The 19914-nt window shown below is 33.8% G+C and overlaps 1 protein-coding gene across 2 annotated transcripts in view; it reads right to left on the bottom strand.

The window, feature by feature from the left end:
- Positions 1–19914, bottom strand: part of LOC145734539 (discoidin domain-containing receptor 2-like) — a 183446-nt gene that overhangs the window by 108621 nt on the left and 54911 nt on the right. For both annotated transcript variants that reach the window (XM_081987993.1, XM_081987992.1), the window contains exon 3: positions 11671–11776. In XM_081987993.1, the coding sequence (XP_081844119.1) occupies positions 11671–11776 (106 nt within the window). The remainder of the gene's footprint in view (positions 1–11670; positions 11777–19914) is intronic.

Here is a 19914-nt window from a genome sequence, read left to right on the forward strand (position 1 = left end):
CGTCACGAAAGAATCGCTATAGCCCGTAGTAACTCTCGGAAAAGAATGCGCAATATAACGGAGAAATGTAATTATTGTGGACCCGATTTTTCCTGAAAATGACAGCCACACGCAGGAGATGAATTATTCTGGTTTATTGTCGGTCATGATACGATTCATTGTATTTGGTTGGTTTTACCATCAACAAACGAAATGTCTGGCTTGACCTGGCATGTATAACTTTTATTTAGATTATCTGCTATTATTTGTGACTGTGCTTTTGAAAAATAATTCTAAAAGATTCTGGAAAATTTAGAAAATTCTTGTAAAGTTAATTATTGTAGAAGCTTCTGGCAAATTTTAGGAGGTTTTCAGTAGTGTTTATAACGTTTACACAATAAGTCTAGGGAGCACTGGTAAATTTAAAACATTCCTGAAAGGTACTTTCATCCTGTAGCATTTAGAAGCTTCTGACAATTTTACAATAATCAGAAAAAGTTTAAGATACTTTTAAAGAACTCTGTAAATTTTTAGAAGAGTTTCCATAGAACCTAAAAGCCACTGACAATTTTATGAAATTCAAGCAACGTTTAAAACATTCTTAAAAGCTTTTGGCAATTTTCCTGTAGTATTTTGAAACCTTTGACAATTTTGGAAAATTCAAGCAAGGTTTAATATACTCTTAAAGGCCTCTGACAGCTTTTCGAACGTTTCCTGTAGTATTTAGAGGCCTCTCGCATCTTTCGAAATGTTTTCTGCATTCTTTAAAAGCTTCTGGCAATTTTATAACATTCAGACAATGTTAAAAACACACTTAAAGACCTTTGGCAAATTTTTGAAAGGGTTTCTGCAGTATTTCAAAGCCTTTGGCAATTTTAGAAAATTCAGCCAGAGTATAGGACACTCGTAAAGGTCTTTGGCAAATTTTGAAAGATTTTCTGTAATATTTAAAATTTTCTGGCAATTTTAGAAAATTTAGGCAAAGTTTAGAACACTCGTAAAAAACTCTGGCAATTTTTAGAAAATTCAGGTAGAGTTTAAGACACTTGTGAAAGTCTTTGGCAATTTTTGAAAGGTTTGCTGTAAAATTTCAAATCTTCTGGCAATTTTAGAAAATTCAGGAAAAGTTTAGGACACTCGTAAAAAACTCTGGCAATTTTTAGAAAATTCAGGTAGAGTTTAAAACACTTGTGAAGGTCTTTGGCAATTTTTGAAAGGTTTTCTGTAAAATTTCAAAGCTTCTGGAAATTTTAGAAAATTCAGGAAAAGTTTAGAACACTCGTAAAAGGCTCTGGCAATTTTTAGAAAATTCAGGTAGAGTTTAAGACACTTGTGAAAGTCTTTGGCAATTTTTGAAAGGTTTGCTGTAAAATTTCAAATCTTCTGGAAATTTTAGAAAATTCAGGAAAAGTTTAGGACACTCGTAAAAGGCTCTGGCAATTTTTAGAAAATTCAGGTAGAGTTTAAGACACTTGTGAAGGTCTTTGGCAATTTTTGAAAGGTTTTCTGTAAAATTTCAAAGCTTCTGACAATTTTAGAAAATTCAGGAAAAGTTTAGAACACTCGTAAAAAACTCTGGCAATTTTTAGAAAATTCAGGTAGAGTTTAAGACACTTGTGAAGGTCTTTGGCAATTTTTGAAAGATTTTCTGTAAAATTTCAAAGCTTCTGACAATTTTAGAAAATTCAGGTAGAGTTTAAGACACTTGTGAAGGTCTTTGGCAATTTTTGAAAGATTTTCTGTAAAATTTCAAAGCTTCTGGCAATTTTAGAAAATTCAGGCAAAGTTTAGGACACTCGTAAAAAACTCGGGCAATTTTTAGAAAATTCAGGTAGAGTTTAAGACACTTGTGAAGGTCTTCGGCAATTTTTGAACGGTTTTCTGTAAAATTTAAAATCTTCTGGCAATTTTAGAAAATTCAGGCAAAGTTTAGAACACTCGTAAAAGACTCTGGCAATTTTTAGAAAATTCAGGTAGAGTTTAAGACACTTGTGAAGGTCTTTGGCAATTTTTGAAAGGTTTTCTGTAAAATTTCAAATCTTCTGGCAATTTTAGAAAATTCAGGAAAAGTTTAGGACACTCGTAAAAAACTCTGGCAATTTTTAGAAAATTCAGGTAGAGTTTAAGACACTTGTGAAAGTCTTTGGCAATTTTTGAAAGGTTTGCTGTAAAATTTCAAATCTTCTGGCAATTTTAGAAAATTCAGGAAAAGTTTAGAACACTCGTAAAAGGCTCTGGCAATTTTTAGAAAATTCAGGTAGAGTTTAAGACACTTGTGAAGGTCTTTGGCAATTTTTGAAAGATTTTCTGTAAAATTTCAAAGCTTCTGGCAATTTTAGAAAATTCAGGCAAAGTTTAGAACACTCGTAAAAGACTTTGGCAATTTGTAGGTTTTCTGTAGTATACAAAAGCCTCTGGCAACTTTAGAAAAAATTAGGCAAGGTTTAATATACTCCTAAAGGCCACTGGCAACTCTTTGAAGGTTTTCTGTAGTATTTAGAAGTTTATGGCAAATTTGAGAAAATGTAAGCAAGGGTTAAGACATTCTTAAAGGCCTCTGGCAATTTTTGGGACGTTTCCTGTATTATTCAGATATTTCTGACAATTTTAGAAAATTCAGACAAGGTTTAAGACATTCCTAAAAGCCTTCTGGTAATTTTTGAAAGGTTTTCTGTTTTTTTTACAGTGCAATACGAAAAGTTCACTTTTTTCGAGGTATTTAGAGTCAAAGTTTCTACTTTCTTAAGAGAATTGCATTGAAAACCCCAAAACTCTACTATTTTAAATGAGTCCCTGTATATTTTAAGGCCAGTTGATTCGGTTTGTCACTTACCAGTCACTTACAGAGTGACCTAAACAGTGTTCAAAAATGCATTTATATTCTTGAGAGAATTGCACTGAAAGTTGTCAATTTCCTCACAGCCCCAAAACTAAACTATTTTAACTGGGACACCCTGCATAATTTATGTTTATTTCCTTTTCTTTATTCAAACCTTCAAAATGACATAATATGTGCTGTACGAGCATTGTATGGTTTTTGAGACATTTAGAATCAAACTGATTTTACATGGGACACCCTGTATACTTCAGTCATTGACTTCTTGATCTATTTTAACAGAGTCATGTGACCCTAAAAAACTATAAATTTAAGTTGGAGGGAATGTTACAACTAAAATTTCCAACTTTGAAATTAATATATAACAGAGTGATGAAGGTTAGGAGTTTTATAACAACGTGTAAGGTGGTTGAATTTTGACTACTACGTTCTTATCTTATAGACATTAATGCCTGCTTTATTTCTAGATAGTTAGTATACAGGGTGTCCCAAATTTGAGTAGAAGTCTTGGCTGAGTGAATTTCCACACACCCAACATAATGGTTATAATCTGGAGTATTCCTCTGCGTTAGCATAAACTTACAGTGGTGCTCGAGGTCTTTTTGTTCAAGTCAAAACTGCAATATACCCAAACTGGTTGAAATTCCTGATTCAACTTCGGGGTCTGCAATAGCTGCTTAAACATCGAACAATTTTGCGGCCATGTTATTGAAAGTAAATTTCCCTTCCCTGCGAGCTGCATTGTTGCGTGTTTATTCGGAGGGGGTTGCATCGATTAATCATTTTCTTTTAGGTGAAAATAGCTTTTGGGAGTTGAATTTACGTGCAACATGACGTTATCGAACTTTGAGGGATAAATAATACGATTGCCGGATCTAATGACCGAGCAATCAGACAAATAAACATCGTTTATCTCTCGTGCAATGCTGCATCGGTCAAATTCGATTTATCAATCAGTCTTGCGTTTTGTCCCTAACGATCTGTTGTTTATGGCAAATGCCGCAGAGGCACTATCATAAAAATCGATTTTTCAATACTACCACTTACGTAGGGAGCTCAATAAAAGTTTTACAACGGCAACACACCGGAGGTTCCCCAGGAAACACACCTGAGCGTTTCACATCTCCGTTCCATAATAACAAAATTCTAGCTATAAGGTATGTCTGAATAAGCCATTACGCCATCGTTGTGTAATATTATTCGATGAAAATAAACTTGGGGATATCTCCCTCGGGGGATTTTCCAACCTTGTTAGGGTATTTTTGCCTGGATTATTCGCCAGAAAACCACCTTTTACGATCTCTATGTTCACATCTAAATTTTGTGTTATTAGCAACTTAAAATTAACAAATTCCAATCCTAACATCAAAAATTGAACTGAAACATTGAATTAGTTTTTATTTAGCAGATTCCGCGGGAAAGCAAGAGTTTACAGTATGAAACCTCTAGGAAATTCCGCCTGAAAACGTGTCCGGCATGCCAAACTCGTTAAAGACACACAACAGATCCTCTCAGTCTGGAGTGTTTCAACTTTGCGACCAGTGGCGGAGGTGTTTTCCCGCAAAACTTTAACTTGGAGACCACCCTCAAAGTTTTAGATTTGTTCACGTTTTTGCTCTCTAATTATTCAACCTGGTCTGGTATGTTCAGGGAGTCAAACACAGCAAGAAAACTTTTACTACCCTGACATGGGTGTTGTACCAAAAACAGGTTAAACAATTTGATAATTTAAGTAACTGCTACAACTTTACTTGTAGGTACTTTTTTCCTGAAGATTACTAATCAACTAAAACCAAGCATAATTGTATGTCAAAAACCGTTCACTTTCGGAATAGACAATCATGTGGTAAAATTTAGACACCATGTATAATATCAATATTCACCAGATTTCTCATTATGTATGTTTATATCAACCAACATTTCGCTAATTAAATAACAGTAAGCCGATTTCTCGTAACATTATGTTTTCCGAACGAGTAATTTGATATTTTCATTAGATTAATTAAATCGGTTTTTGGTTTAATCAATAATCCCTTGTATTTTAGCCACAGGGAAACACTTTTAATTGATTTTCTTTACATTCCTGTTTCAAAGAATCTTGTAACTTAAATGATTCTAAATATGAAAGTAATACAATTTAATCTTTTGTGCAAGTCATAAATATATCAGATTTCTAGAAGTATCTAATAGTGATTTATTTAGTAAATTAATGCAAAGTTTTTACTTAAATGTCAAAAAATTGTTAGTTAGGGAAATGCAGATTAAGATATAGTTTAAAAGGTGGTCCAAATCTGGTATTTAAAATGATTGAACTTTGAAAGTTTTCGAAATATTCGTGTTTTTTTTTAAATTGCATCTAAGGTTTGAAAGTATCGTATCTTCGCCATTTTTGGGTTTTCAACGATGGTAAGAAGCTCAAAATGTTTGTCTTAAACTGCTCTTTAACATACAGGGTGTTCAAAAAACACAACAACAAAATTTTTTTGATGTTTTTGGCTGACCTCGGTTTGCCTTTGATAAAGTTCGCATTTTATTCATTGGAAGATAACAACCCTTATTAACTGTTAACTGTGTAGTTTTAAAACAAATATTTGATGTGGTCTGAGATATGGCAACGTTGTTAAAATACCTAATAAAACTGCCGATATTGGATGATAAAAGCCGATATCAGTCGATTGTCCCTTTGGTAGGAAAATTCCATCTCTGTCCCTTCTCATTCTGAGCATTCTTTGCTAATGCTCAGCCAGTTGACTGCGTTTACCTGGGTGAGTGTAAACCTGGCCTACTATGTGCAGAAAATCATTGTGAAAATGTTTGGTAACATGCAAAATTTCCGTAACTCTAACCGTTTCCGAGATATTGGCCTTTTTTGTCAAATTGCATCAAAATTTAGAAATTTCCGTTTGCTCGGTTTTAATTAGTTAAAATCTAGTCTACTGGGTGCAGAAAGTAATTCTGAACATTCTTGGGCGTTTGGAAAATTTCCGTAACTCTAACCGTTTCCAAGATATTCGACTTTTTTATTTTTTTTTTTGAAAACTGCTTCAATATTTTGATTTTTTTGTATGTCCGCTATTTTTGCGCTTTCAGCGACTGTAAAAAGCTGAAAATGTTCGTCTTGAACTCCTCTATAATCTCGTGCTCTCTGCAACATGATTGAACAACTAGAGGGTGTTAAAAAAAAAACAAAAAGAAGAAGAGTTAAATTTGAAAGTAACGTTTTGCCACTTGTAAATCCGTTTTCCCGGTTCTAAGTACGTGTAAACCTAGTCCACTGGATGCAGAAAGCCAATTTGAACATTTTTGATATCATGCAAAATTTCCTTAACTCTAACCATTTACGAGATATTCGACATTTTTTTTGCAAATTGCATCAAAATTTTGAAATGTTTGTATCTTTGCTATTTTTGGGGTTATAACTACCGTAAAAAGCACAAAATGTTCGTCTTGAACTCCTCTATAATCTCGTGCTCTCTGCAACTTGATTGAACAACTACAGGGTGTTCAAAAAACAAAAAGAAAAACTGCTAAATTTAAAACTAAAGTTCTGCCAGTTGTGACTGCGTTTACCTGGTTTTAATTGGTTAAAATCTAGTCTACTGAGTGCAGAAAGTGATTCTGAACATTTTTGCACTTATGGACAATTCCCGTAATTTTAACCTTTTCCAAAATATTTGACTTTTTTTTTAAAAATTGCTTTAATATTTTGAAATTTTTGTATGTCCGCTATTTTTGGGGTTTCAGCGACTGTAAAAAGTTGAAAATGTTCGTCTTGAACTCCTCTATAATCTCGTGCTCTCTGCAACATGATTGAACAACTACAGGGTGTTTAAAAAAAAATAAAAATAGTTAAATTTGAAAGTAACGATTTGCCACTTGGTGAATGCGTTTTTCCGTATGCGTAAACCTAGTCCACTGGGTGCAGAAAGCCAATTTGAACATTTTTGATATCACGCAAAATTTCCTTAACTCTAACCATTTACGAGATATTCGACTTTTGCAAATTGCATCAAAATTTTGAAATGTTTGTATCTTTGCTATATTTGGGGTTATAACTACCGTAAAAAGCACAAAATACTCGTATTAAACTGCTCTCCAACCTCGCGCTAACCGCGACACCATTGAACAACTACAGGGTGTTCAAAAAAACAAAATGAAAAACTGCTAAATTTAAAACTAAAGTTCTGCCAGTTGTGATTGCGTTTACCCGGTTTTAATTGGTTAAAATCTAGTCTACTGAGTGCAGAAAGTGATTCTGAACATTTTTGCACTTATGGACAATCCGCCGTAATTTTAACCTTTTCCAAAATATTTGACTTTTTTAATTTTTTTTTGAAAATTGCTTCAATATTTTGAAATTTTTGTATGTCCGCTATTTTCGGGGTTTCAGCGACTGTAAAAAGCTGAAAATGTTCGTCTTGAACTCCTCTATAATCTCGTGCTCTCTGCAACATGATTGAACAACTACAGGGTGTTTAAAAAAAATAAAAATAGTTAAATTTGAAAGTAACGATTTGCCACTTGTGAATACGTTTTCCCCTTTCTAAATACGTGTAAACTTAGTCCACTGGGTGCAGAAAGCCAATTTGAAAATTTTTGATATGATTCAAAATTTTCGCAACTGTAACCAAATCCGAGATATTGGACTGGTTTGCTTTTTTTTTAAAATTCAATATTTTCGCCATTGTTGGGAATTTCAGCGACCGTAAAAAGCTCACACTGTTTATCTTGAATTGCTTTTTTACCTCGTGCTAACTGCAACAGAATTGAAACATATACAGGGTGTTGAAAAAAGAAAAACAGTTAAACTTTGTTAAATATGACCGCGTTTATCTGGTTCTAAGTTAGTGCAAACCTAATCCACTGGGTGCAGTAGGTCATTCTGATCCTGAATTGTAACCGTTTCCGAGATATTCAACTTTTTTTTTGAAAATTGCATAAAGATTTTGAAACTTTCGTATTTCCGCCATTTTTAGGGTTTTAGCGACCGTAAAAAGCTTAGAATGTTCGTCTTGAAATGCTATTTCTCTTTCTGTAAAGAGCACAATGATTAAATGTATGTAAGGTTTTCAAAAATGCACGAAAATCACCTTCTCTAACTCGTTGCATAATGTCGAATTGTTATTTTTCCTCATAAAAAAGCAAAGTTGTCAGTTAATAACAAATTTTCCTTAAAAAAACTGGTCGTAAACCAACAAAAGTACATGAAAATCGTTGAACATAAAAGGGAATTTTTCCGAATTAAAGTAGTAACTCGCCCTCCCAGGCTGCATTTCCAGCTCGAAATTGTTGCTTCAATGCAACATGATGGAATGTGCTGGCTCGTACACGTCAGATGTTGCCTGTCCGATCGATAACGAGAGAAGCGCTGTTGACGAATCGTGCAAACCGTCCGCAGAAAAAACGGAAATCGTCCAGTTTGCGGGACGAGCGAATTCCATTTAAATGCAAAACTGACCCCCTCGAACCGTAGATACAATCTATACGGGGGGGTGAGCCCTTCTCCGATGATTAACGTTCCCGAAGGTCGAAATTAACGCTTGTCCTGTCCCGGCTAATATCCGCGCTAAACGGATCCATGGCTGTTTTACGTGCTTCGCATTGCGATCTGTCTAATTAAATTCGCTCCTCGCAGTCGCATTGTTACTCGCAAAAAACAATCCAGTCTGAGGGAGACGTCTTCAACGAGTAAATACGCTGGATTACTGTTAAAAAGGCCCCTCAAAAGTCGCAACTGTTGACAGAATAATCCGGGGAATATAAACATTTCCCGTCTTCGATCTGCATAAGCTCGAGGGGGATTAGCCTTGTGGTTGTCTGCGTCCCCCCTTTTGGCTTAAAACAGCTACCGTTGAAATGAAAATGGGTCTACTTTCAGAGATTTCAAGTCTTTGTAATTATTAAGAAGGGTCGACAGATTGGAGAAATGCTTTTAATATCAAGCATGACGGTGAGAGAATACTCGGAGCGAATTCAACCCTAGCAATTTTTTGATACATTACCCCCGAACGCGTTTCTTTAACGAAATTGCCGTGACACAGCAGTATCCGACTCTCAAATCAAACCAAAACTTTTTCTATTACGTTGGAACAGTGTATATGGATTTAATTATTAACCTATCAGCAACAGCAAGCCAACCGTTTTGACTAAGCCGACGTACTTCATATAAACAAGAGAAATTGAGCAAAGTTATTGTTTCTGATAGGTAGTTCTGATTTATTACTTTAATAAAGAAGACTCCGTCGACCTGGAAATAATTCTTAACATTCGGACCAGTTCCGATAACAAGAATCTACATTATTGAAGAACATTTCACAATATCGAAAGAAACGTTTCCTGTTTCAATTTATATAGGAAATATCAGAAATCAGGGAGATCTGAAAAAGAAAAATATTTATGCAAGAACATAAGTAAAAATAAGCAGTTCCTCTAAAATAAAGAGTACAAAGAACACTGATTCTATTACCTTTACATAAATACAGTCAAATTTTCAGAATAATGTATTCAAAAGACTAAATCGGCAAATTTATACCCGAAGCAAACGACCAGAGCAAAACATCCCTAACAATACATCTAGCGACTACAAAAATATGTAGAGCATCAATACTTCCGGCGATTGTTTGCATATTTGCTTATTTTCAAGCTGTGCCCAGGAGATGACCTATTTTAAGTTAAAATATCGAATTCAGAAGAAAATAAAAATTGTATTAGTTTGGCTTTTGACATCGATCCGTCAATCAAAATTTCTGTGCCATTAGCCAGCTCAGTTTAATTCTGCCACTCTTCTCAGTTAAACAAAATGGGCTTTTGATTTTCTTCTTTCAAAATTTACCGGGCAATTAACCAGCTCAATCATTTCATCTTTTCTGAACCTGACTGAACTTTCTTCTTCCTTAAAATAAGTTTGACTTTTAACGTCGATCAGTTCATTCAAATTTTCTGGACAACAAACCAGCTCATTCCAATTTTCCACTCTTATTTTCTGACGCTTACTGTACAGGGTGTTGCATTTTCGATGGTTTTACGGGGTACAGAGAAAACGGTAATAGATAGAAAAAAAAGTAGCATACGTGTTCTGATCTCTTTTTCTGAGCTGAGATGACTGGCGAAGAGTGGGCAGCGCAAACTTCTTTTGTTTCAAAGATACGGGGGGCTTTTGAAAGTTGGTCATTTTGGAACCTCCTCTGTATTTCATTTGCTATTAAAGTTATCAAAAAAGGAAAAATGGTTTTCGGTAGAAGTTTTGACGTAGAATCCAATGCCGTAGTCAGTTTTTTTCTAGTATGTTTAGTTTCTGACATATGACAGTAAGTTATATTTTTTTAAACGGAACACCCTATATATTTTTAGTTCATTTATTTCTGTTGATTTTTACTTTTTCAACGGTGTATTAAAATATAAAAGTTTGTAAACGTTAATCTTGGTAATTAGCAAAAAAGCGTTTCCTTACCAAAAAAGTGCTAAATAATATGTATAAAAATACCCACAATCGAATCAAAATTTGGCTATATTCATATTAACATGTTACATGTCGTTTATAAACAGTTTTTTCAACTTCTACCTTAAAAATAATAGAAAATAGAAATGGCCACTTTTCTTATTAAAGTGATGGTAGAACTGTTTGTAACTTAGATTTTTAATAAGATTTATTAAAAATATTTAATTTTCTGATGTGTTAGTTTATATGATTTCCGATTTTGTTTGATATTTTAGATATTGGCCTTTTTTAGCTTAGAAAAGGTATTTTTTTAAAATAACAGGATTAACCTCTACAAATCACCCTGTACTTTAGGCTTCTTAAAATTAAGAGTTGCTTTCTTCCAGAATATATGGACAACCAAATTGATATGCCAATCTGTACAAATTTCTGGCCAATTATCCACCTTAATCATTCCAGTTCTTCCACTCTTCTTTTCTCGATACTGAAGTTAATTCTTCTTTAAAATAAGTACAAATATAGTAATCAGTGTTCTTTTTAAATTTCTTGGCACTTAACCATTTCAATAATTCCAATTTGTTCACTCTTCTTCTTTAAAATAAGTTTAGCATGTGACGTCAATAAGTCAGTGTTCTTTCAAATATTCTGGCCAATTAGCCAGCTCAATCATTCCACTTTCTCTTTCTAATTGTGACTGTACTTAATTTCTCTTCTTCTGTAAATTTTGACGCTACAATACATTAAATTCAACAGTTTATAAAAAAACTCTATATAAAACGATATTTTAAGCTTGCAATGACAGAAAGAAAGTTTTTAAATAGGTAAGCAAAGCATTAAAAAAAATTGGAATATCACAGAAACCATGGAATATCAAAATGAAGGAAAAGACAAAGTTTTTATCAAACAAAGCACGCAGTTTTTTCAATTCATTAGATAATGGAACATCTGAAATTGCCCTGAACGATTCTAATGGTTTTCACCCCTAAAACAACATTAGTAGTATAATGTGACGTGCCCATTTGATAAGAAAAACAAAATTAATGCGTATGTAAACATATGTCGCTTTTCAGATCAACAGGGTGAAAGAAACACTTAAACTAATGCAACCACGAAAGCGTGTTCACAAACCCATGGATACCAGTGGAGCGCGTCCCCTAAATTCCACTAAAAAGCGTTGATACCCCCCCACGAACCCCCCGGAGAAGTCATTTGCCACTGTTCAGTGTTCAAACACCCCCGGATAGGCTATTTCTCACCCCTCGAGACAAGTGTCGGATGACTTCTGTTTCTATTAATCTTCGCCCGCACCCCCCATGCGACCGTCAAAGCTTTTAGAGCCGCAAAAGCTTTACTTAATGGATTCCTATTCTACACGTTTTCCAATCAAGGTAAATAATGCATTTGAGTGATAACTTACCTCCCGTTTTGAGGGCCCACACTTTTTGCCTCGTACGACGAACTGGCTGATATTGCATGGTCTGGAATTCTGCCCTCTTCCATGCCCAATGCTGCTCTACATTCTCCTGGAAGAAAATTAGGATAGTTATTAGTAGAAACATGTTTTTGCTCCTAAAATTTGATAGATAAATATTACAAAAATCATGTCAATAAGGACGAATTTACTTTGGAACGAACCACTGTGTTAATGGGATTAATCATTGTAACAACTATTGGTGGAAAGCAAAACAGAATTCCTAATCTGTAAAATGTCCATTATATTTTTTTTAACAACCCTGTAAGTTTTAATTTTAATATTTCAATGCGATTGAAAATTTTGAGCAATTACGGTCCTGATTCTTAACTTAGCTGTACGATTTTTTCCACATATTGCTCAATTTCTGGGCTTTTTATGATGAATTGAAAAATGAATAGACAAACTCATTTTTGACTGACAAATTAACTTTATGATTTGCTTATGCAGCTGCATAAGTGAAAATTTAAATTTTTGTTGAATGAAATTGACTTTATAGATTTATGGACTGGTTTTTGACGATAGTGATGTCACAAAAAGTCTCTTCATGTCAATTGGTAGCTGTCAACCAGGTCACAGCTGTCAAAATTACCCTCAAACAGGAACGTGAAGCTATAAAAGTGAAAGTTTTAATTTTCGTTGAATGAAACTGATTTTATAGCTTTAATTTCTGACAGGAAAGTGTTTTTTGGGTAAATTCCGCAAAAAAAGGGTATCAGAAAGGAACAAGGATGATAACCGGGCGTATAAGTATCGAGTTGATCAGCATTTTAGTGAATGGCTTGGCCTCTACAAGTGGGTTTGCTCCTCTCTTCTCCATAAAATTGTACTGACAGGACGTGAACAGATCTTCACCAACCAAAAACTTGAAACTTGTATGATTTTTAGTAAAAGTAGATGACACAAACTATCACTTTCCAATTTCGAACAATATGGCAACTGCTATAAAAACAAACTCAATTTTATTGAGTTGATTTACACAGGGTGGTCCTGTTTTAAATGTCAATAATTCACCAATCCTTAGCCAATTAAAAAATAAGTTGACATTCATTATGTCATTTTCCTGAAAAGTGCTTCTTAAGGAAAATACAGTCCTTCAAATTTCTGTTTAAAAAATCGTTTTTTTGTCATAACTGTCAGACCGTTGGAGCAATATTGATCAAATTTGGAACAAGCACTTTATTACACGTTATTACGGTCAAAGACCCAAAACTAACCTAACCCAACTTAAAAATTGTCCTGGAAACGGAAAATTCACTTAAGAAGTTTAAAAAATATTATTGTAACCAGTTTTCATAGTTTCCAGACAAACTAAAAGACTAGTTTTGAAAATTGAAATAGAAAAGATAAAAATTTCAGAAGCTTAAAAATTGTGTTGGTAACCAGTTTTCATGCAAATCGAAAGACTTTAATACTAAAAATTGACTTGTAGACATAAAAACTACTTTTTCAAGAATTTGTTACTACAAATTCATACATTTAAACCTTAAAAATTGACTTGAACCCCAAAATTTAACCGAACTAATGAAAAGTGACATCAGAAGCTTAAAATTTGCATTTGAAGTAAGTTTTCGTAATTTGAAGACAAATTTCAATATTTTAGTCTTGAAAATAGTCTTAGATGCCGGACATTGGCATTAGATTCATCAAAATTGTCTTGAAAACAAACTTTTCGTGCTTTTTACTTTGCTTTTAATTTTCCTTGAATTCTGGACTATTTTTAGTGCTTCAAAACTGCTTTCAGCTTGGAAAATCGAGTTTCAAGACTATCTTCACCAAGTTATTGACATAAGCAAACTTAAAAAACAATTTTTACATTCTTCATAGACTTAAAATGGCATTCGAAGCTTTGTCACTATTAAATCGACTTCTAGACACCTCAGTGCTAAAAATTCGGGTATTTCTTAATAAACTAGACTGTTTTTAGTGTTTTAAGGCTGTTTTCAGTGCCTCAAATCGAGTTTCAAGACTATCTTTACAAAGTTTTTGATTTATCAGGCCTAAAAGCCAGTTTGTCCACTGACCATAATCTTGAAAATGTTATTTCAAGCTTCTTCACTATTAAATTGACTTCTACACTCATAGGTGCAATAAATTGTAGCACCTCTAAGAAATTCAGACTGTTTTTAGTGCTTTTTAAGACTGAAAAATCGAGTTTAAGACTATTTCCAAAAGTCAAGTTTCTTCAGTAATAAAAGTAAAAAATGTTGGTATCAAATGCTACAATAATAGTCTTGAGAATTAATTTTTAGAAATAAAATAGTCCGAAAATTTAATTTACTTCTAGACTTGTTGTCCAGTCCAGAAAATTGAGTTGTACACCAATTAAAGTCTTGAAAATATACTTTTGGACTCTCTTTAGTCCTAGTAAAGTCAGTTCTAGCATTAAAAGTCAACTTTTATACTATTTTTAGTAGTAAAAAATGAGTTTCATGCACAATCCAATCTTTGTCTTGATTTCCGGACTTTTTTTAGTTCTTGAATGCCAGTTTCAGACACTCAACCAGGATGGCAGTCTGAGAAAGCGAATCATAAGACCATTCCTAGTAGTAAAAAAGTTTTTAGACTATTCAGTACAAATTTGGACTTTCACAAGTCGTGAATGTTCAGTTTTAAACTATAAAACGATTTTTTAAATGGAAATTTGGAGGACTGTATCTTCCTTAGGAAACGTTTTTCAGAAAAATGACATAATGCAAGTCAACTTATTTTTTGATTAGCTATCAAATGGTGAATTATTGACACTTAAAACTGGACCACCCTGTAGAAATAATACTGTTCATACGATAAATCAAATGAAATTTATTCAATAAAGTAAATTATAATTTTCTTCATAGTTACAATGAGTAGACATTTTGTTATTTTTTGCTTATTATACGATCAAAGTAATTTGTGTCGTTTTAATAAAATGCGAGAGAAACATAGTCACTCAAATCATAAAATTACGTCATCGATGACGTGAATGCAATGTTTGTTGGTGTTTCCTTTAACTGTCTAATTTTCCGTCTCTATGTTGCTTCAAAATCAGTACCGTATCTTATTTTTTAAATTAGTTTGTACCAGGATTTTAGGCAACTACGGTTCTGGTTTCTAATTTAAATTTTTTGTACATACATTACTGCAAAATTTGAAAAAATAATGGTTTTAGAGTTTAAAAACCAAAAGTTTCTATAATATTTACATGCATTCACAACAATCTTAAAAATATTTTGTATAGTTTTTTTCCTTTTGAAAAAGTGTTTTGCTAAACTTAAATTTAGTACTAGAGTAAACTCGTTGTTTTACCACTCAAAAATTAAATTTACAAACAAGGGGCTTTAAAACAAAAATCTGAACTGGAAAATCCCTATTTATACAATGGAGCCCAAACGCAAAGCTTGCACGAGAACACTTGTTTGCTTTTTTTTCCTGTAATCCTCCCCGATTTAGCCCGGGCATATAAAGAGTAGGTAATTAGGCCCTTGCTCGTTTGCCCAAAAATTATTATTACCAGTTAACCCTTGCAGGAGGCCAGTTTATTCGCAGTGCGTGATGAAGGATCCTTGTCCCGTCAACTTTTCCCCATATTCACGTTAATTGAGGGGGTAAAATCATAACTCAGGTAAATCTCAAGTGTAATACACACGGCTCCGTTCTGTCCTACTTGTCTGGTACGCCAGGGATATTCAAGGGTTGAAGAAAGAAAGCCTTAAGAGAGACGCGAATGCAATTTTACGATATAACGCCCTTTGTAAGTATTCGGGTGTGCACTTGTCCCTAATGAACCTGCGTCAATAGGGATTCGCGATTCCCTGCAGCTGGATCGAATTACTAACTTTGGATTATCTCCTAGGGGGTTTTAATTGCGAAGGGGTTTCAAAATATTTAGCTGATTGCCAGGGTTGTGTACTTGAATAATCTCTTCCAACTAACGCAAATATTTTTTCCTTTAGAGAGGGGGAGGGGAGATAATTTGTGAAACTATACAAAAATCACAAACTTTAGTATTAAAAGTGGTAAATGCAACAGGCGTGAAAAATGACAAGATTACTAAGATTTTCAATTCACAGAAAATAAGATTTATTCATCTTATCTGATATTCAAATTAACTTCCAGTAAATTACTAGCAGTCGATCTTTTCTTTCTCTGAATGATACCTACAAATCAACAACTCTACAAATAATAGTTTTTTTTAGCCTTTGTGCTGGTTTATGTTGCAAATATTTGGAGCTCCATCATAAAATATTTGCCAACATTGAGATACAACATATTTATGCGAAACTCTCGGTTTTTGAGAGACATTTTGAAGGTCTTTGATTTATTATCCAGGGGGCGCGCCATTTCCCTTTTTTACCCTGTTTATCCGAAAAGGAACAGAAGGGTCCGGGTGTTGGGAAAATTAGATAATAGAGAACAAACATTTTGAAAGGGTTTAAGTCGCTGAGACGGAAATTCGAGGATGTGGCAACCGTGGCAGTGGTGTATATCAGAAAATTGCCCCCAAGTCACGGAAGTCGTCAAGTGTAAGGGGAAATGCCTACTTTTCCCTAATTGTCAGATTTCGGATATTCGCATTGTCGTTTAGATTTCCAGGTTTTGCTTTTTCTAGCCAAAACGAGTTAATATTCTGATTAACCCTTAACGTCGTCAAAGGGCCGGTTTGTTCGAAAATCAAAGCGTCCCCATATCCTCTTTAATGCTCCCCAGATTTTCGCATCAACGACGTCGATCCATTATTCCATTGTTGCTGCTATAAGACACCTCCTTTCACGACAGAGAGCCGCAGTTCTATTCCTGATTAAATCCCTTTAAGTCCCTAGATATACCGGAGGATTCGTTGGAGACAGTCTTTTCCGTTTTAAGCTGTTTGTCACATATAAACATGCAATAAATTGTACTGAACTGAAACTATTACAGTAAATTAGTTATAACTGTAAGAACAATTAGCAATACCCTTAAGGTTAAGGGCTTGAGAGGGTATTTCTTTGATTGATTCAGTTGAGAGGGCGGCAATTTATTGCGTTTATTTCAACGTGAGCGTAATGCGGAACATCCCCTGTATTAGCGGCAAAGGGCAGACCCTTCAAAACCAGTGGCGTTGCTAGATCATTTTGTTGGTCAAAAAAATAGCATATTCTACTACAAATAGTTGCATAAATGACGTCAAAAGTATGATTGATACTTAGGCATGAAATTGCTGCACTGATCGTGGTTTGTGATTGGTCAAGAAAAAGTTTCTTAACCAATCACAGAATGACTGAAATGTGCTGTGCTGAAATTTACGAAAATGCCAGATTTTAATATTTGACCGTAAATTAGTAATTTTTTTTACTCAGACCAACGTTTTTACCCTATTTTATTCCTCCTCAAGGTTCGAGAAAGCTGGTTTCTTGTCAAATAATGTTGAAAAATTCAGCTAATGATGACTTTTAACTGAGAAAAAGTGCAGTTTTCTCTTATCCATAAACCCAGCACTGATTAATTTCTAGTACAGTAAGGGCTACACTAAATTAAGATATACATTTCATAAATCTGACAATTGTGTCTAAATTTATAATAAGTTATGGTAATAGATATCAACCAAACTTCTAACACTAAAAGAATGATTCTAAGTAACGGTGTTGCCAGATCTGAGTCTTTTCCATTAAGCTATACAATAACAAAACATCTTAAAACTGGTACATTTAGTTAAAATGTGTGTGTGTATTTATGACTTATTCTAAAAATGTTTTTTAAAAACTCTTTTGTTAGAGATCAACACATCCGTGTTGAGTAGACTAATAATAATAGCATTTTAAGTGGACCCTTAAAAGATTTGAATATATCTGTCACTAATATCAAAACTGTCAAAATTTGCCTAGAATCTGCAAGAATAACAGTTTAACACAGTTTTCGAAACAAAACGTGTTTCTGAGATTTATAATAGTTATTTTGATAGTAATCACGTGACCGTCTAGCTAAATAGTGTTCTAAAAGCACGTGACAATTGTCACTAACGTCAAAACATTAAAATTGTGCTGAAAAGTCGCAAAAATCAGGGTTTAGAAAAGTTTTCTTTCAGTATTCGTTACAAAACGAGTCTCCGAGATTTCTGACAGTTATTTTGACGGTGGTCACATGACCTAGCTAAATTATCATCTAAAACAACGTGACATCTGTCACTAATACCAAAACTTTCAAAATTTGCCACAACAAGGTTGTAAAAACAGTTTACTTAGAGTTTTTAAAGCGAGACGTGTTTCTGAGATTTATGACAGTTATTTTTACAGTGGTCACGTGACTGCCTAGCTAAACTAGCCTCTTAAACCACGTGATATATGTCACTAATATCAAAACCGTCAAAATTTGCCCAGAATCTGCAAAAATAACATTTTAACACAGTTTTCGAAACAAGACGTGTTTCTGAGAGTTATAATAGTTATTTTGATAGTAATCACGTGACCGTCTAGCTAAATAGTGTTCTAAAGGCTCGTGACAACTGTCACTAACGTCAAAACTTTCAAACTGTGCTGAAAAGTCGCAAAAATCAGGGTTTAGAAAAGTTTTCTTGCAGTATTCGATATAAAACGAGTCTCCGAGATTTATGACAGTTATTTTGACAGTGGTCACGTGACTGACTAGCTAAATTATCCCCTAAAACAACGTGATTTCTGTCACTAATACCAAAACTTTCAAAATTTGCCACAACAAGGTTGTAAACACAGTTTACTTAGAGTTTTTAAAGCGAGACGTGTTTCTGAGATTTATGACAGTTATTTTTACAGTGGTCACGTGATTGCCTAGCTAAATTATCTTCTAAAACCACGTGATATCTGTCACTAATACCAAAACTTTCAAAATTTGCCACAACAAGGTTGTAAAAACAGTTTACTTACACTTTTTAAAGCGAGACGTATTTCTGAGATTTATGACAGTTGTTTTGACAGTGGTCACGTGACTGACTAGCTAAATTATCCTGTAAAGCAAGTATTACATGCCCCAAATCTCCAAAAAAAAACCAAGAGCAAAATAGCCATATTCACAGTTACTTAACACAGAATTACTTACGTTTCACTTCAACAAAATTCCTTCTAACAAGTGAGTTATTATCGTACGCAAGTAAAATTAGCACGGTCTGCAATCACTCTAGACCAGTAAAATCCAGGAAACTAACTCCATAAATTGATGAGCATCAACTAATTAACCACAGGATAAACGTGATAATCGTTAGGATTGCAACTGTCCCTATTAAATTGTCGACTGGGAATAATTATAACTTGCAACTGGAGTTACTAGGGAAACTTAATAGGTTAGGTTGGGTATAGTAGTGGACAATTTTCGTAGATTTTCAAAAAAAGAAAGTGCCGCCACTGGTAAACCCTCCCCCCTTTAAACCAATGTTGTGCTTGAGCAATTCTGTCGTGTGACGAATTCGGCAAATTATTTGCGTGTTGCGTAAATTTCGTCATGGAACCGCAACACGCGGCCCTTACAGGGATCAAGGGCTTTTTGTCTAATTGAAATATGGGAAAACGGACCCCAAGAAAGATATATGGCTATTTTTGCGTTTGGACCAACTCGAAATCCCTCCAAATCCACCCTCAGTAGTATTAACAACAAAAAAAACAATTAGTGTCCAGAATTTAACATGTTATTAAGATCAATATTAACCAAACGTACAAATTAATTAAATTGGGAAATATTAATAACAAAATGTAGCTCTCTTTGTTTGACCGATGAGACTAAATATTAGCTTTACCCAATAATTGCTATCAAACTATTTCTTTGTTGTTTATTTTTAATAACATGCCGGAATTTATGTTTTTAAATACCATTTTATTCAGCTTGTATAAGTGAATTTAATATTTATAATAGCACCGATATATTAATATCGGTGCTATTATTAAAAATTGTATGGTTAGTTTTTTGCTCAACTTGGAACAATGGAATTATTTAAATAACAACATAAAAGCACAAGTCTCCACTTAAATTGTTTAATAAAAACTTTAATTAAAGTTACATTGAAGCCAAAATTTTGAATAGTCAATAATGAAGCTGGATAAAGTTATTTAAACCGGGCAAAACATATTTATTTTGTACCAAATTGGACTCTTTCATTATTGGAAATGTTTTGATAAATTATTGAATAAATTGATTAACTTTTGTGTTATCTGAAAATAAGCTTATTTAGTTTTCTAGTTCTAAAAAGTTTCTACATAAGTCAAGCAGGGG

The sequence above is a fragment of the Ips typographus genome, linkage group LG10 (assembly GCF_016097725.1).
Source record: "Ips typographus isolate SLU linkage group LG10, UJ_Ityp_2.0, whole genome shotgun sequence".
NCBI classification, from domain to species: Eukaryota; Metazoa; Arthropoda; class Insecta; order Coleoptera; family Curculionidae; genus Ips; species Ips typographus.